Source organism: Ursus americanus, chromosome 31 (assembly GCF_024610735.1).
Source record: "Ursus americanus isolate L20-20 chromosome 31, mUrsAme1.1.p, whole genome shotgun sequence".
Classification (NCBI taxonomy): Eukaryota; Metazoa; Chordata; class Mammalia; order Carnivora; family Ursidae; genus Ursus; species Ursus americanus.
In genome coordinates, this window is record NC_142157.1 from 23,689,615 (window position 1) to 23,717,476 (window position 27,862).

The 27,862-nt window shown below is 44.7% G+C and overlaps 1 protein-coding gene across 4 annotated transcripts in view; it reads left to right on the forward strand.

Moving 5' to 3' along the window:
* NMT2 (N-myristoyltransferase 2) overlaps positions 1-27,862 on the forward strand; it is a 63,264-nt gene that overhangs the window by 30,112 nt on the left and 5,290 nt on the right. For 2 of the 4 annotated variants that reach the window (XM_045787927.2, XM_045787942.2), the window contains exons 2-9: positions 1,699-1,834; positions 5,992-6,136; positions 9,448-9,566; positions 9,663-9,754; positions 9,864-9,980; positions 11,088-11,258; positions 12,431-12,539; positions 20,164-20,334. In XM_045787927.2, the coding sequence (XP_045643883.1) occupies positions 1,699-1,834; positions 5,992-6,136; positions 9,448-9,566; positions 9,663-9,754; positions 9,864-9,980; positions 11,088-11,258; positions 12,431-12,539; positions 20,164-20,334 (1,060 nt within the window). Of the gene's footprint in view, positions 1-1,698; positions 1,835-2,241; positions 2,285-5,482; positions 5,897-5,991; positions 6,137-9,447; positions 9,567-9,662; positions 9,755-9,863; positions 9,981-11,087; positions 11,259-12,430; positions 12,540-20,163; positions 20,335-27,862 lie in introns of those variants that run through there. The other 2 variants (XM_087857670.1, XM_045787936.2) reach the window with 2 other exon arrangements.

The following is a 27,862-nucleotide window of genomic DNA, read 5'->3' on the forward strand; positions in this document are numbered from 1 at the left end:
ACAGTGAAAATGAAGGCGTGCTTAGAGAAGAAAGAGAATTTTGGAAGAATATGTACCAGAAAAACCATTGGTTGCCTCTGAGGGACAGTGTTACAAGGCTGGTAATATGCATGTATCAGTGACATTTGTGTCTTGTATGACGCAGATATATTTGATGATTAGGCAGGAGAGAAAGAAGGTAGCAGCAGATACGGTTCATTGAGGGCAACAGAATGGAACTGATTGTTTCCATCGCTTTTCCCCACATCCAGGCAGTAACGCAGTAGCAATCTCTGAATTTTAACGTACCTTCTGGGAACACCGTGGTAGCGTAGACCCAAGTAACTGGAAATTGCAAATCTCCTGGTGTCTCTTTCGCTGTTTCAGGGGTGATGGCCATAAGATGACAAGAGTTCCAGACAAATGTTTTACCGGTGAACATTTTTTTCACGTAGACTTTTTTATTGTTAATTCTTCTTGTTAAATGATTTACCAAGGAAGATTTCCCCTTCTGCAGAGAAGCAGTTTCTTTGGTTCAATTGTGTTGAGATTTGTGGTTTGTCGTACCCAAGAGAGGTTTATAATGGAATTTTTTACAACACGTATCTCTCCCTTAGAAGGCTGCCTAAAAAGCAGGTTAGCGGAGCCGTGGTTAATGTGAAGGCTACTTGGCTTCCATTATAAAATATGGTTTCTAGCTACAGTTTTCCTGCTCGAATGCTGTCTAAGCACCTGCAGTGTGACTCAGTGTAGACTAATAATTCTTCCGAGTTCCTTGTCCTGTTAACTTCTCATCTAAATTTTATTTCCCACTTCACATCCTACTTTGAGTTTCTGGATCTAGTCCCATCATGTGCGTGTGCAGGGTGGGCTTCCCACACAACACCAGCAGAATTCTCATTTAACTCCATTCTGATACAGTCAGCCCGGAGGTAGCATCAGATTCCCCCGGGTAGGGGTTCGGTCCTACAGGACTGCTCCCACCCCACACTGCCCCCCACTTCAGACGCCAGTCGCAAACCCAAGCTGTCACCTGCACTTCTGATTGACCAGCTATAAATCAGAGGTTCCCAAGACCCCTTGCTCAGATTCGATTGATTTGCTGGAACAGCTCACAGAAGTGTTAGAAACATTTTATTTACTGCATGACTGGTTCATCATAAAAGGATAGGACTGGGGAACGGCCAGGTGGAAGAAATGCACAGGTGTGGGGAAAGGGCGAGGAGTTCCATGCTCTCTGGGCGCACCACTCCCCGAATCTCCCCGTGTTCACCAACCCAAAAGCTCTCCGACCCCTGTTTTTCTGGGTTTTTATAGAGGCTTCATTACATAGGCACGACTGATTAAATCACTGCCCATCCTGCTGTCCTCCCCTCCTCCCTGGAAGTTGGGGGCTAGGATTGGAAGTTCCAACCCTCTGATCACATGGTTGGCACCCCTGGCAACCAACCCCCATCCTTAGGCACTTTCCAAAAGTCACCTCATTAACATAACCTAAGAGACGTTTTAAGCTCTTGTCACTTAGGAAATATGTATGAGAGCTATATAGTAGGTCATCTGATTGATCAAATATATATGTTTCTGATAAATTACAATATCAGGCATCCTAACCTAGTTTTTTTTTTTTCCCTCCTAGGTATAATTTGCATTCTTCTCAGTGATTAATTTTATATAATGATTTCTTTGTTCTTGTTTTACCCTCTGTGAATTTCCTAACAGAAGTCCTGGAGGGGATATGGGTGCCAAAAAGAAAAAGAAGAAACAGAAGAGAAAAAAGGAGAAACCGAACTCCGGAGGCACCAAGTCAGACTCGGCCTCTGATTCCCAGGAGATTAAAATCCAGCAGCCTTCCAAAGTGAGACCCCTGTTTTATTTTAGCCTCTGTGGTTCCTGCTGCGTGTGAGAGAGGGATTGTTCGGCCCAGCGCCCCGCGGGAGCGGAGGCGTACCTGGGGCTTTGCCTGACCGCGTGCTGGAGAGCGCCCCCCCCAGAGGGCGTTTCCGGCCTTCCTCCCACTGTCCTTGTACCTGAATAACTAAGAAGCACGGACTGCGTTTTCGTGTGTATGTGGATATGACTTGCATTTTTCCACATTCTCAGAGCAAATCAGTATGTAGATTGTGGTGATAGAATCGGTCTCAGTGTGAGCTTGGTAGGTGTGTTTTGTTGTTGTTGTTTTGAAGTTACACTTAACATTTCATTACTTTTAGTTCAGAAGATATTCACATTTTAATTTTTCTGGGTGTCTAATTACCTGCATAGCACCACACCATCTGGCAGCAGATTCCCACGGGAGCAGCCACGGGTAAGTCTTGTGACTTTGAATCCCACCAGTAGGCTTCAGTGGCCACTCTTACATCCCATTGCCGAGGGCGGGACGTAGCTCTTGACGTTCCCGCCGGAGAAACACCCATCCTTCCAGACCCAGCCAGCAGTTGTGTTGAGCGGAGCCCGGGGCGGGTGGATGGCGGGCCTCGCGGGGCCCTGGTGGTGCCGATGGCAGGCACCTCCGCCTGGGGGGCCGACCCCAGTCACCCTGGCTGGGAACACGGGCCTTGTGTGCCGGCCACGGGGGAGCGCAGAGCCCCCTCGGTGCAGGAACCTCACAGGGCAAAGTATGACGAAGCTCGGATGATCTTGATGGTTGCAGCTCCAGGTCACTTGTCCCGGGGGTCGTGGTGCGGCCGAGGGGCTCAGGAGTACACCGGGGAACCTGGGCTCAGTCCCGGCCCCGTAGCTCACGAGCTGTGCGGGTGCCGCCCTCCGCGAGCCCCTTTCCACACCCGCGACGTGGGGGTGATGCCTTCTGCCCCAGCTCACAGGGCTGATAGGAGATCCTGTCTGTTAAATGGTCCTGATAGTCTAAAGCACTGTATATATGGCAGCTCTTACCATTATGCAAGTTTCGTGGGGCTGAAATTTTTTTTTCTTGCGCACAGTTGACACTGTATCGCGCGAAGTGGGTCTTGCAGGCAGTTTTTGTTGGTGTTAACTGTTTGACACGTAAGGACGAGGAGTCCCTGAGAGGATACTTACTTTGCCCAGTTTTCCCCGACTGCCTGTGTGGGGTGAGAAGAAAACAGGGTGTTCCCCCCTCGCTTTTCAGCTCATCTCTCAGGTGACAAATACTCTTATCCACCGGACCTACTTCCCGAGGTCACTCATGTAAGTAAGGTACACCATCAACTCGCAAGACATTTTTCCCATTTCTCAGTGTCGCTTCATCGGATCAATGCTGTATCGCTTCTGTGCAGTGCTGACCTTCTGTCTTGCTTCTGCCATCACCACCAGCTTGTACCCCAGTGATTTTGAGCCCTTCCCTTACTTCTGGTCACTTATGAGAAACTGGAGCTAGCCAAGAGGAACGGCTAGCACCGTACGGTAGAGAAGTTATTTTCTTTTTTAATTGAGAATAAATCAGAATTGTGTTAATGTGGGCCTTCATTACATTTTTAAAAACTGGAGCTTCTTTCCCTTACACTAGATGCTTGCTCTAAATAACACTGTAAATTACAGAGGATTGTGTGTAGAAAATATTCTGTTCTGCACCCAAGAACCAGAATAAGGTGATATTTGGCTGGATTCTTTATAGACTCCTTAGTGGTGGAGGACTTAGACATTTTTCCAAGATATTAAATTTAGAAAGTAACGGGTAAAGAGTACAGTTGGAGCTTAGTATTTCCACGGAGGAAAAGAGGTGTGCCTGACTTCGGGGTATGGTAGTGGGAAACTAACGTGGGGCTGATCCACGCTCTCCCCTTCCCTAACACTAATTCATTTCTCCCCAGGCAGTGCTGCTGTGGAAAGTGAATGAATAGGTTTAAGAATGTATCGTAGCTGAATTTTCCTTGCTGCTCTATTGCCGTGGATTTGAAAATTGGGCTTACTTGTGTCCACTTTAAGAAAGCACTTAAAATAGTGAGCATTCAGATATAAATATTTCATGAATGGTTATTTTATATAAAGACTGCTAGTCAACATGACGAGGCTAATTAGGTAGGGTTAAAACCACTCTGAGGTCTGTCTTCACGGAGTTGGGATATCGTTGGCTCCTTCGGAACAAAGGTGCTGATTCATGTTTGCTGCCAAATAGCTTGAGTTTTGTTTATTAGTGATCGAGAATTTAACTCTAGAATTAGGAAAGAAAAATTCCCATGACAAATTCAGTGCAGGCATTGTAGGTTCAAATTTGCCTTTTTAAGGATAAACGGGTCATGTTCAGGCATTATTAGTTGAAATAGGGTGTGCTCAGAGTGTTGTTTAAGTTGTAGATCTAACAGATTGCCTTGTTAGGGGTTCAAATGGACGTAAATTTCATCTTGCGGGAAATCAGTTACTCTATGTTGGAGGTTCAAAAGAGACCAGAGCAAGAATCCTAAGCAAACCCAATGATAAAGAAAACACAGGGAGGTCTGTATTAAATAAACCCTGTTTTGTAGTGTATCCCATAGGTAAAGCTTCCCAAGTTAAAGACTGGCTCCCGACCACAGACGTCAGATTCGAGGTTGACCAGAAGCGCAGAGTCACTATTAATAAACCAGTGAGGGTTGTTGCTCGCTTTCCTTGGTGCCCACGGTGTGTTGACACACAGGAAAATCAAAGGGCTCTGAGATTCTTGTTAACCACTTCTGAACTACAGTGAAGAACATTTTTTGTGTGGCATCAGAATTCTAAAACTAATTAATTTCACATACTGAAAAATAACTCCGTGAATTACCCGTTCAGCCCTAAGTGGAAAGTATAGGCTTACTTTTTGTGGGGGATTACATTATCGGAGCGATTTTCCAAAAAAAGAGCTGGGGAACCTTCAGAGATAAGAGGAATATTGGCTTCAAGGAAGGAACTTGAGATTTGAAACGTATTGTCAATTTTCCAGACTGAGACTATGTTTTACTTTTAAAAGTTAGTTTCCAACACTTGGGTTGGGGAAAACAGTCTGCGGTTGCCAAAGATCTAAACTCACAGAAGAAACTGCTTCTTCTCGTTGGAGGGTTTGTCTCTGGAGGAGCGTGGGAGCTGGGAGAGGACAGGGTGTGGTCCTGGCGGAAGGCATACTTAGAGATTTCCTTTCTTGGTTAACTTCCTTTCCAGCTCAGCACTCAATTCACCTTTCTTCCCTTCCCTTCCCTTCCCTTCCCTTCCCTTCCCATCCCCTCCCCTCCCCTCCCCTCCCCTCCCCTCCCCTCCCCTCCCCTCCCCTCCCCTCCCTTTCCCTTCCCTTCTCTCCTTTCCCTTTCCTTTTCCCTTTCTCCCTCCCTCCTTCTTTCCTTTCCTTTCCTTTCCTTTCCTTCCTTCCTTCCTTCCTTCCTTCCTTCCTTCCTTCCCCCTTTCCTTTCCTTTCCCTTCTTTTCTTTTCCCTTCTTTCTTTCTTTCTTTCTTTCCCCCTTTCCTTTCCTTTCCCTTCTTTTCTTTTCCCTCCTTTCTTTCTTTCTTTCTTTCTTTCTTTCTTTCTTTCTTTCCTTTCTTTCTTTCTTTCTTTCTTTCTTTCTTCCTTCCTTCCTTCCTTCCTTCCTTCCTTCCTTCCTTCCTTCCTTCTAAAATTTCCCCCATCTGCCTGGTTTCCATTCTAGCAGTTATTTCCTTTGTCCCCACATTGCTACTGTAGGGCATAAACCCCAGCAGTGAAACCGAGGGTTTCCTGACGGGCTGCTGTGTGGTAGTAACGTGTGCGTGCACGTCCCTCCTTTCTGCTGCTCTGCCCAGATGTGTGTGGGTCCCCCCCCCCTGCAGGTAGAGGGGACCCTGAAGCCAGGGGTGGTCGGCTTTACTTCAGATTTCCCAAAACTCTCAAAGCCCCATTAAAACTACTGAGCTGTTGTTACCTTTAACATAACGTGTTTCCTTTATTTGAATACGGTGGCATCCTTGAGCCCGAGGCCCTGACCAGGCTTAGAGGAAGATGGCTGGGGTTCTGGTGGTGAGTCACCAAGGCAGATGGCGCGTGTCTGCCCCAGGTTTGGGAACGGTGGCAGCTTCCTCACTTTTTGTGTTTGTGTGTCTTTGCTGTTCTAGAATCCCACCATTCCAATGCAGAAGTTGCAGGATATCCAGAGAGCAATGGAGCTGTTGTCCGCATGCCAGGGCCCCGCCAGGAGCATCGATGTGGCTGCCAAACACAGATACCAGTTTTGGGACACACAGCCGGTACCCAAATTAAGTAAGCTTTTCTGCCTTTCCTCTCGCTCCCCGCCCCCCCAAAAAAAACAGCTGGGTTAACAACAAACAAACAAACAAACAAGAAAAACCACAAAAGAAACTTGACTGGACTTCCATGATTTGTTTTATACCACAGATGAACAACGTACACAAAAGTCCTGTTTTTCTCCTTAAAACATAAATATTAGGGGGGTGCCTGGGTGGCACAGTGGTTAAGCGTCTGCCTTCGGCTTAGGGTGTGATCCCGGCGTTCTGGGATCGAGCCCCACATCAGGCTCCTCCTCTATGAGCCTGCTTCTTCCTCTCCCGCTCCCCCTGCTTGTGTTCCCTCTCTCGCTGGCTGTCTCTCTCTCTGTCGAATAAATAAATAAAATCTTTAAAAAAATAAATAAATAAATATTGGGTAGTGACATTGGCTTTCAGTAGACACAATTTTAGAGTCTGATTCCTCTTCCTATAAAAAAAAAATCCAATTTCTCCCACTTGAGACATTAGTGTGTTAAAAATATATATAAAAGACCTGTTTTGGTCCTGAACTTCATGGACTTGTTTTTCCTATACATAAATTTTTAGCTCGCATGTCTCCCTTATTGCAGAAGACACAGCTTACTTCCCCTGCTAAATCTTCCTGAAACGGGCAGTTTCGTGCTGCTTTACAGCAGGCTCCTGCACGCTCGCCGCTGTTAGTTACTGTCAGCCAAGAACCCCGCGGTACAGTTAGGGGCCCGGGCCCCTGGGGGGTGCTCCGGAGACGCCTCGGCTCGTGGGCATCTCGGCAACAGGCCTCGCCTCAGCGCTGGGTCTGCTCCCTCACGGTCCACGCAGACTCTCGCCTCCTGAAATTCCATAAACATCGTTTAACTCTTCCGTTTTCACAGTAGAAAAGGTGATGATATAAATGTGCTAAAAATGTTTATATGACTATTAAAAGCTAAACCTACTGCTTTCTATTATCCTCCTCTGAAAATAGATTATAATTACTTCTCCGTTCTTCTTTCTTGATTGTTCGGGTTCCAGGATCTTTGTAAGATAAAGGGTTGTTAAACAGATCTCTTCATAGTCCAGTTATGTACAAATTATCCGTTTCATCGCATTAAAATGCGGGGACAATCCTTGTCTGTGCCCTCAGATAATGTTTTTCAACCTTTTTGAAGTTCCCGCTCCTCTCTCAGGCATGTCCACCCCACGCATCTGGAAAAAGCACGGGCCAGGGAGCGTGAAAGATCGAGGAGAGCGATTCTCCTCACTTGTCTTTTCCTTCAGGCTCTAGAAATACATGTGTTTGGTCGTGGAGGAAGGCTCTCTAGAATGAATCTCCAGGATTTTAACTGCCGTCGAACTGAGTGACCATTTGCAAAGGGATGTGGGTTTATGGATCCGGATGTATTGGGTTTAGCTGAATGCTGCTTGGCAGGCTGCTGGTGGCTTTTAGGTCACGGCGCCGGGGACAAGCAAGCCGCCTCCAACGCCAGCACACATCTTTGGGAAGATAGCCGGGGTGCACCGCATTTTGGCCCTTCCCCTGAATCCCTGCAGGATTCCCCCAGTTCCTTGAACACCCAGTTTGCCCCTGAGTTAAGGCAACATCAAAGTTTGGAGGGGGCAGAGTCAGCCTGAGGCTGTCCCCAGTGTCGGGTGGGTCGCCAAGCTCTAAGCAGACGTCCTGGAGGGACTGTCAGGGAGCCGCTGAGAATCTGGCCCCTCAGGCTGACTTGACGAAGCCTAAGATATTCCACGGGGGTGAGCTGGTGCCGCAGTGTGACTAAGTCAGGGGCTGGAGAGGACGAGACCCCGTGGAGCTGGCTCAGACCTGGTGGCTTCCACCTGTAAAAAGGTGATGCCAGAGCCTGTACCTGAGGGTCATTTATTCAGCAGGTACCGGTTTCTTTTTTTTCTTCTGGTTCTGTTTATTTATTTATTTCTTCTTTGAGGTGTAATTGGCCCACAGCACCGTATTAATCTCAGGTGTCGGACATACCGATAGGATGTTTGTGTACGTTGTGAGACGGCCCCCATGGGAGATCTGGTTACCATCCCTCACCACATCAACGCACAGAACTTTTTTCTTGTAATAGGGACTTTGAAGATCTACCGTGTTAGCAACTTTCAAATACGCAATGCAGTGTTACTAACTGTAATCAACGTGCTGTGTCTTATGTTCCCACAGCTTACTTGCTTTATAACTGGAAGTTTGTACGTTTTGACCCCCTTTGCCCATTTCACACCCACACCCCCCACCCCTGCCAACCACCAGACTGTTCTCTCTTGTCTAGGAATTCAGAGTTATTTTTTAGATTCCACATATAAGTGAAATCATACACTATTTCTTGTTCTCTCTCTGACCTAATTCACTTCACATAATGCCTTCAAGGTTACCAACAGCAAGATTGCGTTCTTTTTTATGGCTGAGTAATAGCAGATCAGTATTGAGTGTCTACCGTTCGGTGCCAGGCAGTGGGGAACATGACAGGGAAACAGTGATGGGAAAGTAGGATAAAAATGGTGGCCAGGTGGGGATGGAGGGAGGCCATCCTCCAGGTAGGAAAAAGCTTTAGTCGGGGAAAGATGCTGCAGGAAAGTGATGTGTAAGCTTATATCTGCAAACACTCAAGCGGCCCCCCACGCGGAGAGCTGGGGAAGGGCTGTGAGAGCAGAGGGAAACCCCAGATGCCGTGAGCTGGGGCCTGCCTGAGGGGAGTCAGCGTGGGTGAAGCTGGAGAGCAAGGCCAGGTGGGCAGCCAGGCGGGCATCAGCCACACGCAGGGGACTGGGTTCTATCCCAGCCATACTGGGAAGCTGTGGGGGAGGAACTGGAAAAGGGCACCTTTGTGGAAATGACTGGAGACATGGGTGACCTCAGCTGCACTGCCAGCAGTCCCGAAATTAGTCGTAGGTATTGCTGGGAGGGGTCAGAGGTCACTCCCCCGCCACCCAGGTTTTTGAAATGCAAAGTAAGAAGGGACCATCTCCAGGCTGTCATGGACCTAAGCTGTCCACTGTGGTGCAGTGCGATGGATCTGTCATCTAGGGATTGAGGCTGAGAAGTCACTGTCATGTCATAATATGCACCTTGTCATTGCATGAGAAAGGATTGCTCCTTCTATTTAATTGGTGAGATAACAGCTCTTCTCCACGCCTGGCCACCCTGTTTCACTCCACAAGTAGCTGAAACAATAGCATATCTTCAAAGGTGATATGAAACCCAAGGCCCCTAGAGATGATTTCATTTTCTGTGATGGACCATTTTGGATCATCAGAATACTTTGTCATTGAATATTCTTTTTGTCTTTTTTCTCCTCTGCCCTTCCCTAGATGAAGTCATAACCTCTCACGGGGCGATTGAAGCGGATAAAGACAACGTGCGTCAGGAGCCCTATTCTCTGCCACAGGGTTTTATGTGGGACACCCTAGATTTGGGTAACGCCGACGTGGTGAGTAACACTCTTGGGTTCAACACGTGCCCTCGCGCACATTGCTTCCGGGGGGGTTGCGAGCACCACAGCTAGGACACTGGCTTGGTCTTGTAGCTCAAGGAGCTGTACACGCTGTTAAACGAGAATTACGTGGAAGATGAGGAGAGCGTGTTCCGGTTCGACTACTCGCCCGAGTTCCTGCTGTGGTGAGTCTGGCCGGCCCGGGCACGGGCAGTCGGGGTGGCGTGTCTCGGTCTCTCCCTGGGTTCCTGGACACTAACTGGCGCCTGTTTTCTTTGCCTGCATTGACTTCAGGGCTCTGCGTCCCCCAGGCTGGCTCCTTCAGTGGCACTGTGGGGTCAGAGTGTCTTCGAACAAAAAGCTGGTAGGGTTCATAAGTGCCATCCCAGCAAACATCCGGATTTATGACAGGTACCCATTAAAGCTTGTCCATGTCGGTTCTGATGTGTTACTTTTCCAAAAATTGCAGTTACAATAGACTTTTAAAAGTTACTTATGCAGATTGCTGATCGTGGGGGAGGTTGTGGGTGGGTGGGGGCGGGGGTCTGCGGGAACTCTACTTTCTGATCGGGTTTGCTAAATCTAAAACTGCTCTAAAAAGTAAAGTTGATTTAATAAAAAAAAAAATTGGACTACAGACAGCAACAAAGGACAGCGCTGTCTGTCTCAGTCTCATCAGTGCACACACAGACACATTTTATGTGTATATACATATAGCTATGTAGGTATCAGAATAAAGAAAGCTATAAATAGGTATTTCAGATTTATTTCTGGAGAAAAGAATTACCTTAAGAGATTTTAGGAGAGAGAGATTTTCAAAAAATCTTTTTATCCTTAGGATAGCTATGTTGCATTTTTGCTCAGGATCTCTCGCCCAGAAACTCAGAGATCTAATGCATAGTAGGGCTGTTTATCTTGCAGTGTGTTGGGTTAGTTTCTTTGCTGCTAAAAAGCATTTGATGTCAAGGAGTCTCCATGGCACATGGAGTGCCTGCATATCTAGAACCAGAGCAGGGAACAGGCTTTGAAGTTCTGGAAGGTTTACTGTGGCCTAAAAAAACAGCAGCTCTCATCTGGTCAAAGCACCTCTCAGGATCTTAGGAATCACATTCTACTCCGAAGCAACGTCTTACCAGATTGTGCAGCTGGGGGACCCAGTTATTGTCCTAATTGCATACATGACAGAAAATAACAGACGTGGAAACTTTGAGGCACATCTTACCCATTTTCTAAAATGAAAACTTAGAAAAAAAATTGAAGTCTTAAATTTATTTAGGACAAGGGGGTTTGGGTCTCCATGGCCTAGAGTTAAAATCATTTTGGCAGGGGATTTGGGGACTAGCGTATCCATCTGAATTTGTGAAATGTCTAAATGGTGGGCAGTTGTTCTTAAACATTGTGTTGAAAGGGGGGGTCTTTCTGTTTCTTAGTCTTTGAAATGTCATGGGTGTTGTCTTATTTTTAAAAATGTTTTCATCTTATGTTCCCTCCGATTTTTGACATCTTTCTCTTTCGTAGTGTGAAGAAGATGGTAGAAATCAACTTTCTTTGTGTTCATAAGAAATTGAGATCAAAACGGGTAGCCCCAGTGTTAATTCGAGAAATAACCAGAAGAGTGAACCTGGAAGGGATTTTTCAGGCCGTCTATACCGCTGGAGTGGTTCTTCCTAAGCCAGTGGCCACCTGCAGGTATCAGCACCTCACGCTCACCTGGAATCTGGCCCCCCTGCTGTGTTGCTGCCAGTTACTCTCACGTGTGACTCGGGGATGTGGGCTTACCTGTTATTATGTAGTTGGTTTGGTAGCAGAGGGGAAGACCAGACCCAAGAACCGCTGTGATCAGTGTTCTTTCCAGCCGAGAACTGCTGTGATCAGTGTTCTTTCCAGTTTGCCGTCGAACCACCTGGTGATAAAGAGTTTTTAACGTTTTCCTGCTAATGATGCTGGTTCTGAATTTCTGTGTCTCTTCCACTGGAAAGAGCATCGCTGCCTCGGAACCCGGGGCATTGTGATCTTGAAACATCCAGCCTGCTAGCATTTTCTTTCCTTCCACACACTCAAGCTGATACCAGGCTCTGCCCTGGCTGTCAGTCAATGATTCCAGATACTTGATAAACACCAGTTGAGAAGCCCAAACAAACTTGTTTGCTGAGAGTAAGAAAAGGCTTAAGCTCTGTTTTTATGACTTCATCTGTTCTTATCAAGCTTTCAAAGGTTAATCCAGGGAGAAGATGGTTTATCGGATTTGTCTCTGGACAAACCTGTTTGTAAAGCCTCAGAGTTTACCTCTCTGGACTATTTTTGCCTCAAATAAGAGGAAACTTTCTCTCTAAATGTAGAAAACATTATTCATAAATAACCTGAACAAATAAGACTTTGCAGGCATGTTTTAATACAAATCATCCTAGTACCTAACCTGCAATCACTTAAGAAATGCAAAGTAGTTTCTCAAAAGTTGTTTTCTTTGGTGTGCATTATATAAAAGCGACAGCTACTAATTTAGGGGAGCTGTTTTCATGTTTTTACACTTTTTGGTTTGCTTTCTGTAGAATCAGCAGTGGTTAAATACTTGCAGACTGGGCATTTTTTAACTTGATTTTGCAATTTTATGATTGCTCTTTACTGGAAGAGCCGGAAGGTCACGGACTACAAAGGAACGTAACTAGGAAAGCAAGGACGCATTTTAGATGCACAAAGCAGCTGATAAAGTACTTACACAAGAAGAGGGCCAGCCTCCAGCTCCGCACTGGGGGCATCACGAGTGTCCATTAAATGCGTCTGTAACGGCTGAGCTGAGACAAAGAGTAAAAACTGGTAGGGTTAGAAACCAGTCAGGTTTTAAAACCTTTATTGTCTTCCAGATACTGGCATCGATCACTAAACCCCAGAAAACTGGTAGAAGTGAAATTTTCTCACTTGAGTAGAAACATGACTTTACAGAGAACGATGAAGCTCTACAGACTTCCGGATGTAAGTAAGAATGTTCTGCAGGTTTTTGAAGCTGTGACCTTAACTGAAGCTTTTAATGTAGAAAAGAGTTATTTGCAAGAGTCTTAAAAACCAGCTCATGTGTTTGAGAATGTGAATGTGTAGCTTTTTGGAACTCTGGGCTAGGAAAAATTGGGGAGCTCCTTTGAAAATCCCAGGTGGTTTTTTTTAAAAGGCTTTTTAAGTCTTCAGTTTATGGTTGGATGGGATTGAACTCAAGACATGTAAGCTTTGAAATTTTGAGTATTTACCATTTGTTATGTAAGAAGGAAGAAACCTTGAGGCTTCTGATGCTATTTTAACACAAAGGAAGTAAGGAATAAGGCTTAGAGGAGAGACCAAGGGGAGGAAATAATGTCTCATTAAATTATCATCTTTTTAGGGGAGCCCGGGTGGCTCAGTTGGTCAAGTGTCTGGCTCTTGGTTTCAGCTCAGGTCATGATCTCAGGGTCGTGGGATCAAGCCCTGCATTGGGCTCTGTGCTCAGTGGGGAGCCTGCTTGAAAGAGTCTCCCTCTGCCCCACCATGCCTTCTCTTTAATAAATAAATAAAATCTTAAAAATATATATCTATTTTTAGATTTTATTTATTTATTAGAGAGATTGAGAGAGAAAGCATGAGTGGAGGGGAGGGGCAGAGAGAGAGAGTGCAAAGCAGACTCCCTGCTGAGCAGGGAGTCCAACGCAGGGCTCAATTCCAGGACCCTGAGATCATCACCTGAGCCGAAGGCAGACACTAAACTGACCGAGCCACCAAGGTGCCCCCTCAGAAAAGTAACTTTTTAAGCTAGCAAATTCCCAACATGATACGTTGTCTCAATAGAGGAAAAGTTACATGTGCTTACCAGCATTGCCTTTATTTGGGGCTTGGATGGTGTGTTAGTTATCTATTGGTGTTGTGATAGATTACCATAAATTTAGCAGCTTAAAACACACATTTATTATCTCCTGGGTTCTGTGGGGCAGGAATCAAAGCCCAGCTTGCCTGGGGGCTCTGCCTCAGGGTCTTTCAGGAAGTTGCCATCGAGGTATCCACTGGGGCTGGGTCTCATCTGAACACTTGACTGGGGGTGGGCCCACCTCCAACTCACATGGCTGTTAGCAGGCCTGAGTTTTTGTTGGCAGTTGGACTGAGAGTGTTAATTCCTTGCTGACTGTCGGCCTGAGGCCTCTGTCAGGTCTTCGCCAGGTGAGATTCCCCATAGGGCAGCAGCTGTGACAACATGGCAGCTTGCTTCATCAAAGCCAGTGAGGGAGTGAGTCTACAGAGAGAGCTGGCTAGCAAGGTGGAAGTTAGAACCTTACGTAATCAGTGCTTGCAAGTGACATCCAGTCACTGATGCTGTATATTTTGCTGGTTAGAAGCAAGTCCCAGGTTCCACCCACACTCAGGAGAGCGCAAGGTCGTGAGCGCCAGGAGTTGGCATCATCGGGAGCCATCTTAGAATCTGTCTGCCACAGATGGGATCTTTCATTTGACGTTTTCATTTCGCCAGAGCTGTTCTTTCTCTTGGGTTGTTAGAGAGTAGTTTTGTGACTATCTTGATTGAGGGATTCCTGTGGAATGTCGCCATGTTCCTCTCGAACATGGGCAGGGCTTCGCCTGCAATGCCCTTTCTCAGTGCAGTGGACTCCACTTCCTTTTGTCTTTCGACCAGTTGTGTGTTTACTGAGTACATGTGAGTAGCTCCGTGAACTGATGTATTTTTTTTTTTAAAGATTTTATTTATTTATTTGACAGAGATAGAGACAGCCAGCGAGAGAGGGAACACAAGCAGGGGGAGTGGGAGAGGAAGAAGCAGGCTCATAGCGGAGGAGCCTGATGTGGGGCTCGATCCCATCACGCCGGGATCACGCCCTGAGCCGAAGGCAGACGCTTAACCTCTGTGCCACCCAGGCGCCCCTGATGTATTTTTTTCTGATGACAGACAGGAATCAACTGATTTCTGACCTTAGGCAGAATTTCATGAGGAGAAAAGTGGAGACGAGGGAAACCAGATGTGGGAGGTATCAGGATCATCATTCTGGAGCTTTGTAACCTGGCAGAGGGATCGGAAGGCCTGTTATTCCCTTCAGTCTTAACTATTGTTGCAGACGGTGGAGCTCAGACTAATGAACCCACTGCCTCTGAGGCCAAGGAGGGAGGGGAAACATAGACCAGAAGAGAGGAAAATAAACACCACAGGCAATATGGCAGGGGAGGGTCCACACGACCCAGGGAGGGGGAGCCAGCCCCTCATGCTGGAGCGGCTGACAGGAAAGTAGGCGTGTGGAGATGTGTGCACGGAAGACATTCAGAGAAGTCACACTAGCAACGTGACACTGAATACTGACTGCCCAGGATTCTTTTGACGCTAGGGGCCAAGACTGAGAGTGACCCGAGAGGGACAGGGTCACGTAGAGGCACAGGACACAGCTACCATGAGATGCGCCCCCTACAGGCCCGTCCTCTCTCAGCCTCCTCCTTGCCAGCGGTTGAAGACTTTGCCATCCAGAAGCAGAAATTAAAAACTTCAGGCATGCCGACTTCTTTCACTAGGGGCTAACACTCTTCTCCTGTGGTCTCCCTGAAGTTCAGTTTCTTGAGCCTGAAGCCATCGAGCTTATGTGTAAGGAAGGCTCCCACTTGCATGTAGGTTGCCTAAAATGGGATGAAGGAGGAGTTTTAATACCTGTCATTGGTTTATTCAGGGTGATCAGAATTTGAGTTGCTGGGAGTATTTTTGACTTTCGTCCCTCATCCTTTATGTTTTTACACAAAAATCAATCAACTCAGGTAACAGTGTGAACAAGCTGGTAATAAACCACAGCTCTGGCATTGGGAGTCTTTCCTCCCCCCCGATAAGGTGAAGTTTACAAAGTGCTGTCATGTGTATATATATATATTCAGGTTATTCTCGCGACAACCTTTCGAAGCTGGTGTCCTGTCTGCATTTTGCAGATGAAGAGATTGGGGCTCATGCAGTTTGACACTTAGACACAGGCCTGTCACTCATAAGTGGGGGACTAGGGATGCACGCCCCAGACATCCACGTTTCGCCTGTTAGATCCCTTTGCTCCTGCCGTCACCTCTCACACACCCCCAGGGGGCAGCATGGCTCAGTCCCACTGGGTGTGTCACCACTCGGTCACTAGAGCAGAGGTGAACGCAGGAAAGCGTGATTGTCAGGGTCCCAGTAGTGCCCCCTGGCTTGTTCCAGTCTCCCTCCCTGCTTTTAAATGCTGGGGAAGGAGAGAAAAATGAGTAAAATAATGAAGCAGTGAAGAAAAAGAGAGGGTAGAAGAGATGAGAGTACAGATATTAGAAAATCAGAAGGCGGGGCGCCTGGGTGGCTTAGTCGGTAAGCGTCTGCCTTCGGCCCAGGGCATGATCCCAGGGTCCTGGGATCGAGCCCCGCATCGGGCTCCCTGCTCGGCAGGAAGCCTGCTTCCCCACTCCCACTCCGCCTGCTTGTGTTCCCTCTCTCGCTGGCTGTCTCTCTCTCTCTCTGTCAAATAAATAAATAAAATCTTAAAAAAAAAAAATCAGAAGGCACCCACCAAGTCATCTGGGAGTCTGCCCCTTGAGTTAGAAGCTGGACGTGCAGGGGCACCTGGCTGGCTCAGCAGTAGAGCATGTGACTCTTGATCTCAGGGTTGTGAGTTTGAGCCCCATGGTGGGTGTAGAGATAACTTAAAAATAGAATCTTAAAAAAAAAAAAAAAGAAGCTGGACAATGCAGCATGTGTGAGACCATGTCCTCCCTGCATAGGGGCCCAGGCGGGTGATTTAAGAACATTTTCGTACCCTTAAGCATAAAGAAGAAGAACCTTACGGCGTACAATTTTTGCTCTCTGGGTCGGTCTCATCTGATTCATCGTGACTGCTGCTGCTTGCAGTGCCTGCTTTAGGTCTTGTTTGTGGACTTCTGACTGTAAAGAGTTAACATTATTACGGCCAGCGTTGTGCTAGACACTGAACATCCAGAGTCTCAACTATTAATCGGAACAGTCCTAGGAGGGCAGGGCATTCTCCCCATTTCGCGGAAGAGAGCAGTGAAATTGCTCTGCCCAGAATTGTCACAATTGCCGTCTTCTAGTTAGGAGAGAACCACCCGGGGCCCACACCCCCAGCCTCTGCTATCTGCAATGCTGAGGTCTTCCCAAGACTAATGCCTTTCCCTACCTTGTAAACATTGGTTTGTGTTTCATTTGCCGTGGAGCATTTTCAAACAAAGTTGGAATTTTTTTGTTGTTGTTAGTGCTCTTAAAGGCGAAGGAATTTAAAGTCGGCAAAATGCCGGAGTCCGATTCTTCTCCTGGGGTCCTTCCACGGTGTTGCAGGAAGGACGTGCTGGTGAAGACATGCTAAGACACATGGTGTTCTTTCTACATTTAGTTGCAGTAGATGCTTTTTTTAGTGATTAGTGTCCTGCTGCTTTTTAAATCAAATCCCCATAATCTCTGCTTACATCTCTACTCTGGAATCTTGGCTCTAAGACAGTTTATGCCACAGAGTTTGACAGAGAACAACACGGCTTCTGTTTTTAAATAGACCTCTGAGCTTGTTTCCCCTGTGCACTGATAAGCAGATTTTACACATATTTCAATGTACAGAGAGTCCCAACGAGTCATGCCTGCTAGTTGGACCCTGGGAAAGTGAGTCTGGCTGAGATAATAGAGTTTGCGTATGAAATGTAAGGCTTTCTCAGTCACTGGAAATGTCCTTTTGTTTTTTTGGAATTCTTTGGAAACCACCTTTCTTTTTTGGGTTATGCCAAAACTTACCTTTTTTTTGGTTGTTTTTAGTCTAGGCTTAACATTCTCCCCACCTCTTTCTGAAGACCGCAGCTGTAATGGGAGGGTTTATTTTGCATTTTAAAATGTATTTCATGCTTCTGTACATTTTTTTTTTGAAGAGTGTGTGACTTCACGATATTCGAAAGAAGCACATTTAGGCCCCGAGACGCATGGCCATTGTGAGTCAGCAAAAGTAAACATTCTTCTCCTGTTTTCTGGGATCTTGCATTTTTTTTTTTTATAGCTGGTACAGTCTGATGTTCTCTTTTAAAAAAATAATAAAAGCTTCTGTTAAAAAGCCCTTGAAGGGCTTATAAATTGCCCAGTGCATACTTTCTCTCTGCCTGTTTGCCCAAACCTACTGTTCACAGAGTTTTCCATCTCCCACTTAGACTCCCTGTTACTCTGACCTTCGGAGACCTGACATAGCAGTTCTCAAAGTTGGTCCTGGAACCCCTGAGAAGTCCTCAAGTCCAGTCCATTCCAGGGGGTGGGGTCTGTGACATCAACACTATTTTTATAATAACAGTGAAGCATAAAATGTATTTTTTGCTTTAATTACCCTACAAATGTACTGTGACATCTACCAGAGGCCTTATGGAATGTGTGCTCCTGTATTTTTTTGTTTTAAAATTTTCTCAGTTTTAATTTCTAATACGATAGGTGCAGGTGGAGGTAACCCACATACGCAGAACTCCTTGGGAATACTCAGGGTTTAAGAGGGTAAAGGGGTCTCAGACAAAAATATTCGGGAACTGCTGCTTTAAGGGTGTCTGCTGGGCAAAAGATGTTGATTTTAGTGATTTTGCAGTATAAATATTCAATGAGGGAGAATTGTGCTGCAGAGGAGTGTTTTGGTCTAGAAAGAAGTTGGGAAGCTTGCTTTTCATTTCTGAATGTCCTCCTAACAGATGCACTAATGAATCTAATTGCTTGATGTTGTTCCTGAACCGGTAACAAAGGAAAAGCAGTTTACTATTGAGCAGGTCTACTTAAGACTTTATTGAGGTCATTCTCATAGCAGAAAATCATCTTCGTAAATGACTTTTTAAATACATTCTTTCTGTGTATATAGTTTGGTCTTTCCTATTAACATTTAGAAATGTATGTTTGTTACATTTTCCAGTATTTGGAAATCACATAGGTTCCATCTTGCTGTGAATTTGCAGTATAGAAACGCTACCAAACACTCAATTTGGTTCAGGGGAAACGAGAAAAAGAATTTTATGCCTGGCTTACACCTAAGTGCCAGGCTCAAGAAGTGTCATCTTTACAGAGCTGACAGTGACTTTTTGCCCTGGGTGCAGCCTTCACTGTACCGTACTGTGTAAATGCGGTTCAAAACATAGGAATTCGTTCATTCATTCATTTATTCGGCACATATTTGGGCTGTTATTACCCTTCTTGCTTGAAGGGTTAGGCCTTGGATGGAAGCCAGGGCCTGGGGATTTCTCGTGCTTTGGCTTTGTGACCCACAGAAAGGCTAGAAGTGCGAGTTCTCTATTAAGTGTTCAGGGCTTACCTTCTCTCGATGTGGACTACTAAACTATTTTAGCTGCATTACTACATCTTTATAGATTACGTAAGTCATCACGGAATGGCGCAGAGTCAGGACAGTTGGGTCTGTAAATACAAAGAACAAATCTCTCAACCCCCTTCCCAGCCCCCACTGGTGAGTGATCAGTCAGCATTCTTTGTCCCGGATCCCTAGAGACCTCGGCACAGCCACTAAGATGGCTCAGAGCCAGCACTCAGGATGAAACCTATTTCCCGCCTTAGGCTTCTGCTCTGCTCCGAGTCTGGGGGCATGTGGGAGCTGTCGTGATCTATTTTTAAAGGCAGAATTTAATTTTAAAGCATTTAAAAATAACTTAGAAAAGGTAGAGTAGAAGTATTTATATACGAGTTACTTATTGCTTAAAATGTATCATTCACTGTTTCTAGGGGAAAATCAAGCTAACTGGAAAGATGAAATTGTATTGCGAAGTTTTTAGTGTTTTGTACAAACAAGCCCTTGTGGTGGGTTTTCTCACTTCTCGGCTCAAGTGTCCTGGTGTTTGGGCAGTTCCTAGGGAGCTAAGTGATGTCTGGAGCTCTTTTGAGGACACGGTGGAACAAATCCAAATGGGGACCTGTCCTGACCTTTAGGTTAATTCTGTTCCTAATAGAATACCGCAGAAATCGTGATGCTCAGGAATGATGACTCTGAATGCCTGTTCTCATCACCTTTTTTAATGAGAAGATAGCAGGGGAAGTCAGGGCCGGTACATGGCAGCCAGCCATGCACCTTTAGAAAATACTTGGCTGTTAAAATGCTCACCTTTCCCGTTCTGACCAGTACGATTTACTTTAATTTCATTTTTGTTGCTCACAAGAACAAGAGAGCTACAGCCCCTTCACGGGCCATTGAATTCTGAGCTGTCTTCACCTGCATTTTCACCATGTCCGACAGGGCAGTTAAAGCACATCCTTCCAGAACACACGCTCAGAGTGTTCCACCCCGTGGTGGGGGCTGTTAACACACTTGGCTTTGTTACGTAGACTGGTGCGCCCTCTGACTTTGTTGGGGCACCACTGACCCCAGACCGGCCCAGGGATAGAGGGTACAACACGTTGTCTAACGTATATTCTAACTCAGCGCTTTTCAAGCTTTCATGTGTAGACAGATCACGGGGGGAGTCTTGGTCAACTGCTGGTTCTGACTTGGTAGGTTGAGGGGGAGCCACGATTCGGCAGCTCTGACGAGCTCCCAGGTGGCGCCGACGCAGCTGGCCTTCCGTTCCGCTTAGAGCTCAACTTCCCGCTTTGTTTTGTTTTCACTGCAACAAGGCTACCAAGACTTCGGGCCTGAGACCCATGGAACCGCGAGATATCCGGGCCGTTCGAGACTTGACCAACACTTACCTGAAGCAGTTCCATCTCGCCCCGGTGATGGATGAAGAGGAAGTAGCTCACTGGTTCCTCCCCCAGGAGCACATTATTGACACGTTTGTAGTGGAGGTAAAGATAAGGTGATAAGACACTACAGACAAGTACGAAAACACCACACAGCTCAGTCTGGTTTCCGCAGGGATCAAAGAATGCCCCTCTCTCTCCTCTTTTCTCTGACTCACTGCTTCCAGACCAGATTTCTGCTCGCCCCGATAGAACCAGAATTTCTTCTTACAGTTTCCATTCCTGGATAAGAGCACATTTTTGCTGGTGCCTAGTGAGAAATCAGAATACGTTTCTGTTGGTACCTGTGTGATGAACTGCTTTATTTGGTTTTGAAAAAGTCGATTCGGATGGCCTTATCTGAGGTAGATACTTTCCGAAGTTTAATATCCTTGGGTTTTGCGAAGCTGGTTTGAACTGCACTGCTTTCGGTTGAGATGGCGTAACTCAGCCATTTAACCCTTGTTCAAGGGAAGGAGGGAAAAGTAAGAGTCTAGATTTTCTGATTATTGGATGAATTTAACACAGTGCTTTTTAAACCTTTAAAAAAAAAAAAGCTTAGAACTTGTTCAAATAATGTTTCCGCATAGAAGCTCTTTCAGTTGAAGTGGGTTTGGGTTCAAAGGTTGAGATTTGAGCTGGTAAGTACCTGGAGGAGAGAAAGAGTGAGGAGTCTGGGTAGAGGTTCTGACAGCAGTCCATTCCCCATTCGGTTGTGAGCACTGAGCCGGAAGTGTCTTTTCAACATTGTCAGGCATTGGTCTGGATGCAGGATGACAGCCATGATAGGGCAGAAATGGTAGAAAGAGGGTGAATTCAAAGGACATTTCTGGAAAACAACTGAGCAGTCTTTGTTTCTAAACTCTTATTTCTAGAACAATGCTAAAGTGTACATCTTTAAGCGCAAATCTTTTTTTTTAATTTAAATTCATTTAATTACCATATAGTGTATTACTAGTTTCAGAGGTAGAATTCAGTGATTCATCAGTTGCATAGAACACCCAGGGCTCATTCCATCACGTGCCCTCCTTAATGCCCATCACCCAGTTACTCCATCCGCCCACCCCCTCCCCTCCAGCAACCCTCAGTTTGTTTCCTACAGTTAAGAGCCTCTTATGGTTTGTCTCCCTCTCTGATTTCATCTTGTTTTATTTTTCTCTCCCTTCCCCCTGTGGTCCTATTAAATTCCACATATGAGTGAGATCATATGATAATTGTCTTTCTCTGATTGACTTATTTCACTTAGCATAGTACCCTCTAGTTCCATCCATGTCATTGCAAATGGAAAGATATTATTTTTTGATGGCTGAGTAGTATTCCATTATGTGTGTGTGTATGTGTATATTTGCAATATACACAAATATCAAATCATTATTTTGTACACTTGAAAATATAATGTTATATGTCAATTATATCTTAGTTTTAAAAGAGAATAAATAATTAAAATATATATATTTCATTTAATAACAATAATAAACATGTTACCTAAATAACATTTTTTTTAAATAACTGTTTTCCAAAGCAACAAAATTAAGAATGGTAGGTTTTATTTTTTTGCGAATCTTTTTAATGTCTGATTTACTAGAAGACAGCTGGGCTTACATATCTACTTCTGCATTCTGTCTATTGTGATAAATTATTTTGGCTGAAGCGTGTGAAAAAAAAATCCTTCACATGAAGTATTGACGATATGGAAAAGAACAGATACTTTAGCAGCTCATTCAGATCCTTTTGAATATTCTCTACTTGAAAGCTTATTAATGAACTTTCCATACTCTGATTAAAGTCCATTGGTCTGTCTTGTCCTTTGACCGTTCCTTTACCAGTGTCTGAGTTTGTAACATATATTGATCATTTGGAAAATATCGGTTCACTGGGTTAAAAAGATCTTCCAGATATTAACAGTTCATTATATAATATCGACAAGTCTCATTTGTTGATATCCCCACCATTGTCAGCAGAAAAGTATGTCATATAGTTCATGGTGGAGGATACAGGTTTGTCCAGACTTAAAGTTGCACCCTGAAAGCTCAAATTTCATCATTGGCAGCAAATCCCACCAGTATTTTCCTAGAAGTGATCAGATCGCATCATTGATTTTTCAAGATGTGCCAAATACCGAAGTCTTGATGACCACGGCTTACAAGCCCTCCTTTAAAGTGGTGTTCCGTGAGAAAAAGGGGCTAGTTCAGCTCACAGCTCCGTCGCCTACGGGCTTCTCTTTGAGACAATAAACTCATGGAAAATGAGAGCTTTCCTAGAAAAACAGACTGCCCTTTCAGTAGGCAACAGTAGAGCTTTGTGTGTTTCCTCGCTTGTCATCACACAGGATGGGAAGAGAATGAGTTGTTAAGGGATGAGAGTTAATACAATTAAGAATTCTTAATCAAGGGGCGCCTGGGTGGCACAGCGGTTAAGCGTCTGCCTTCAGCTCAGGGCGTGGTCCCGGCGTTCTGGGATCGAGCCCCACATCAGGCTCCTCCGCTATGAGCCTGCTTCTTCCTCTCCCACTCCCCCTGCTTGTGTTCCCTCTCTCGCTGGCTGTCTGTATCCTGTCAAATAAATAAATAAAATCTTTAAAAAAAAAAAAAAAAAGAATTCTTAATCAAGGACATGCTAAGTGAAACTTTTTTTTTTTTCTTAAACCTTGAGAGTGTGGTGGTGAAGAGTAAAAAGACCACCGGCACGGTTTGATGCTGCTCCGTGTCCCCACCGAGGCCCAGATAGTGGTGCCACTGTCGCTCCTGCGTTCTTGGTGCCGATGTCCACACCGTGAACGAGGCAGATAACTTCGTAGTGCTGTTTGCAAAATCGTTTTGACTGTCGGACTTCTGGAGGGGTCTCAGATACCCACAGGGGTTCACAGACCACATTCCGAGGACTGCTGCCCTCGGGTATATACTCAGAGGTCGAGCTAGATTGTCAGACAGCTCACCAGAGGAGCTCTTAGCAGTGTAGGAGAGGTCGTGTTCCCACAGATCCTCACTCACGGTTGGTTATTATCAGACTTTAAATTTAGGCCAGTCTGATGGGTGTCAAATGATACCTTGTTTTTAATTTGTATGTTCTCATTACTCATGAATGTGAACATCATCTCATAAATCTGTCAGCCGTTTTTATGCCGGTCATATACTTTGCCCCTTTTTCTTTTTAACTGTAATGTTCTTGGTTTCTAAAGGTTTTTCTGTATGTTGAATACTAATATTTGTATTGGGCTGTATTTCTGGGTTCTCGCTTCTGTTCCATTGATCTCTGGTGTCTGTTCTCCCACCAACACCACACTGTCTTATGACTCTAGTTCTATAAAAGTCTTGATAGGTGGAGTGATTCCTCCCACTTTATTCTTTTTGTCAAGATTGTTTTCATCTATTTCCTTCACCTTTCCATATAAATTTTAGAATAAGCTTGTTTTTGTCTACAAAGTATCTTGATGGGATTTTGATAAGAATGACATTAAATCTATAGATTAATTTGGGGAGAATTCACGAGTCTTCCAGTCCATGAACACGATATGTCTTTATTTCTTTTAGATCTTTTGAATTTTATTTTACCAGCATTTAATAATTTTCAGCATCTGGCTCTTGTAAATGTTTTCTGAAGTGTGTATACCTTACATACTTGATTTTCCTTAGAGCAATTATAAATAGTATTATGTCTTTCATTTTGGCTTCTGCATGTCCATTGTCTGTGCATAGATGCAGTTGCTTTTTCTGTGGGATCTCGTGTCCTGCACCCTGGCCGAAATCACTTATTAGGTCCGGGAGTATATGTGTAGATTTCTTGGATTTCTACGTAGACAGTCATGTCATCTGCAAATAGGGACAGTTTTATTCCTTCCCTTCCCATCTGCATGCCTTTTATTTCTTCTTCTTGCCTTATTGCAGGGACAGGATCTTCCAGTACTTTGTTGAATAAGACTGGTAAAGGTCGACATCCTTGTTATTGATGTTAGTGGAACAGCATTCAGTCTTCTATCACGAGGTATGATATTAGCTGGAGGATTTTTGTAGATGCTTCTTACCAATTTGGGATAATTTCCCCTATTCCTAACTTGCTGAGTTCTTATCATGAATGGGTGTTGGATTTTGTCCTTTGCTTTTTCTTCTTCAATTGATATGATCATGTGATTTTTCTTCTTTAGTGTGTCGATATGGTGTAGTACATTGGTTGATTTTCAAATGTTTGATGACTCTTGCATGCCTAGAAAAAACCCACTTGGTTATGGTGTATACATTTTTTTATACATTGTTGGATTTGGATTGCTAATATTCCGTCCAGTATTTGTTGAGTTCATCAGAGATACTGATCTGCAGTTTCTTTTTTTTTTTATACTGCCTTTGTCTGGTTTTGGTATCAGGATAATACTGGCCTCATAAAATGAGTTGGGAAGTGTTCCCTCCCCTTTTTTCTAGAAGAGATTGTATAGAATTGGTGATAGTACTTTAAATGTTTGCTAGAATTCTCCACTTGACACCATCTGACCTTAGAGAATTCTTTTTTGTTAAAGTAAGTTCCATTTCTTTAATGGTATAGGACTATTCAAGTGATCTATTTCATCTTGATTGAATTTTAATAGGCTGTAGTTTTGAGAAATTGGTCCATTTCTTCTAGATTGTCAAATTTATAAGAGTAAAGTTGCTTAATTATTCTCTTGTCCTTTTACTGGCCGAAGGATTTATAGTGATAAGGCTTATTTCATTCCTGATATTGACGATTTATATCTTTTCTCTTTTTGTGTTTGTCGGTCTTGCTAGTGTTGAATCAAATCAATTTTAATTGATTTTTTCCCCACAAAGAACAAAGCTTTTGTTTTATTGATTTTCTCTGTTTTCTTGCTTTCAGTGTCATTGATTTCTGATCTTATGTTTATGATTTTCTTCCTTCTGCTTGCTTTGGGCTTCTTTTGATCTTCCTTTTCTTGTCCCTTAAGGGAGGGACTTAGATCATGGAGACCTTTCCCTGTTACAGTGTAAGCATGTAGTTCTATAAATGTCCCTCCCTGCACAGCTCTAGCTTCATTCTACATATTTTGGTATGTCATTTTCATTTTCATTTGGTTCTATGTATATATGTATGCATTTATTTATTTTTAGAGATTTTATTTATTTGAGAGAGAGTGCACACGAGCAGGGGGAGGGGCAGAGAGAGAGGGAGAAGCATACTTCCCGCTGAGCAGGGAGCCCAATGTGGGCTCCTGGATCCGGGACCCTGAGATCATGACCGGAGCCAAAGGCAGACGCTTAACCAAATGAGCCACCCAGGTGCCCCTGTATTTTTTTTTTTTTTAATTTCTTTTGAAACTTCCTCTTTGAGCCTTGGACTATTTAGAATTCTGTTGTTCAACTTTGACTTCTCAGAGGTTTCCTATTGATTTCTAGTTTCATTCCATTATGATTGGAGAAGACACTCTGTACGATTTCGCTCTGTTAAGGTTCTTGAGGCTTCTTTTAGGCCCAAATGGTCTATCTTGGTGAATGTGTGTACAATGTATATTCTACTCTGTTGAGGTGGAGTGTTCTATATTTGTCATTTAGATCCTATTGTATTATTCAGATTTTCTGCCTCCTTGATGATTTTCTTTCTAGCAGCTCTGTTAGTTGATGAGAGGAGTGCGCAAGTCCCCAACTATAATTTTGGACTTGTTCCAAACTTTGGACAAGTTCCACCTCTATCAGGTTTTTTTGATGTATTTTGAGGGTCCTGTTTGGTACTTAGGACCTTTATGTCTTCTCAGGGGATCAGTCTTTTTATCAGCATGTAATACTCTAGTAATTTTCTTTGCTGTGAACTCTACTTTATCGGATATAAATATAGTCACTTCTGTTTTAAAGATTTATTGAGAGCAAGAGCATGCACGTGTGCAGTGGGGAAGGGCAGAGGGAGAGAGAAACTTAAGCAGACTCGGCCCTGAGTGCGGTGCGCAACACGGGGCTCGATCTCACAACCCTGAGATCACGACCTGAGCCAAAACGAAGAGTCGGGGATGCTTAACCAGCTGCGCCACCCAGGCGCCCCTGTCATTCCTAATACTTGAAGGTTAACGTTTGCATGTGTATCTCTTACAGCCCTTTTACTTTCAGCTTATCTATGTCATGGAACCAAAAGTTTCTTATAAACAGCATGTAGTTGAGCCATGTGTCTTTATCCACTCTGCCAGTCTTTCTTCTGATCCGTGTATTTAGGCCCTTTATATTTGATAATTACTGATAGGCTCCAGCTTAAGTGCCATTTTATTATTTGTTTTCTGTTTGTTTCCTCTGGTTCTTATTCCTCTTGTTTCTTTTTCCTTGCCTTCCCAGGGGATACTTGAATATTTTTTACGATTCTGTCTTGATGTATTTATGGTGCATTTGAGCCTCTCTGTGTAGTTTGCATGATGGTTGCTCTGCTTACTCCTGTATATAGGATACGTGACCGCCACACTCGACTGCTATCGACACTTTACCACGTCAGGCGACCTTACTTACATCAGATCCCTTTATCCTCTTGACTTTGAAACGTTGTCTTGACTGTCATATGGTGTTACAGCTTATTGAGTGGATTTAGCAAACTCCTGAGGCCGGGGCACCTGGGTGGCACAGCGGTCAAGCGTCTGCCTTCGCCTCAGGGCGTGCTCCCAGGGTTCTGGGATCGAGCCCCACATCGGGCTCCCTGCTCTGCTGGGAGCCTGCTTCTTCCTCTCCCACTCCCCTTGCTTGTGTTCCCTCTCTCGCTGGCTGTCTCTGTCTCTGTCGAATAAATAAATTCTTTTAAAAATCTTAAAAAAAAAAAAAAAGAAAACTCCTGAGGAGAGTCTACAGTGTGTACCAAGATTTCCGCTCGTTGTTCCTTCTTCCTGACACTCTGAGACTCCTTCTGTCATTACTGCATTTCTGTTTGGAGAATGTCCTTTGGCCACTCTTAAAGGTATGTCTGCTGGCAACAAAGTCTTTAAGTTTTCACTTGTCTGAGAATGTCTTTATTTCTCCTTCATTCCCGAAGGATAGTTTCACCAGATGCAGAATTCATGGCTGATCCTTCCTTTCTTTCAGCCCTTAAAAATGTTGTGCCACTGGGGGGCACAGTCGGTGAAGGTTCAGTTCAGGTCATAATCTCACGGTCGTGAGACTGAGCCCCACACGGGGCTCCACCCTCAGCTCGCAGAGTGTGCTCGAGACCCTCTGCCTCTCCCTCTGTTCCTCCCCGACTTGTGTGTGCATGCATGCTCTCTCGCTCTCCCGCTCTCTCAATAAATAAATAAAAAATTTTTAAAAATGTGCCACTGGGGCGCCTGGGTGGCTCAGTCAGTTTAAGCATCCAACTCTTGATCTCAGCTGGGGTCTTGATCTCAGGATCCTGGGTTCAAGCCCCACACTGGGCTCCACACTGGGCATGCAGCCTACTTAAAAAAAAAAAAGTGCCACTTTCTTCTGGCCTCTGTGGTTTCAGATGAGAAATGCACTGTCATTTGAATTGGTATTCTCCTGTAGGTAATGCCTTGTTTCTCTGTGAATGCTTTCAAGCCTTTGTCTTTAGTTTTCAGAAATTTAATCAGGATGCATCCTGGAGTAGATTTCTTTGGGTTTTTTCTGTTAAGGTTCACTCTGCTTTTTGA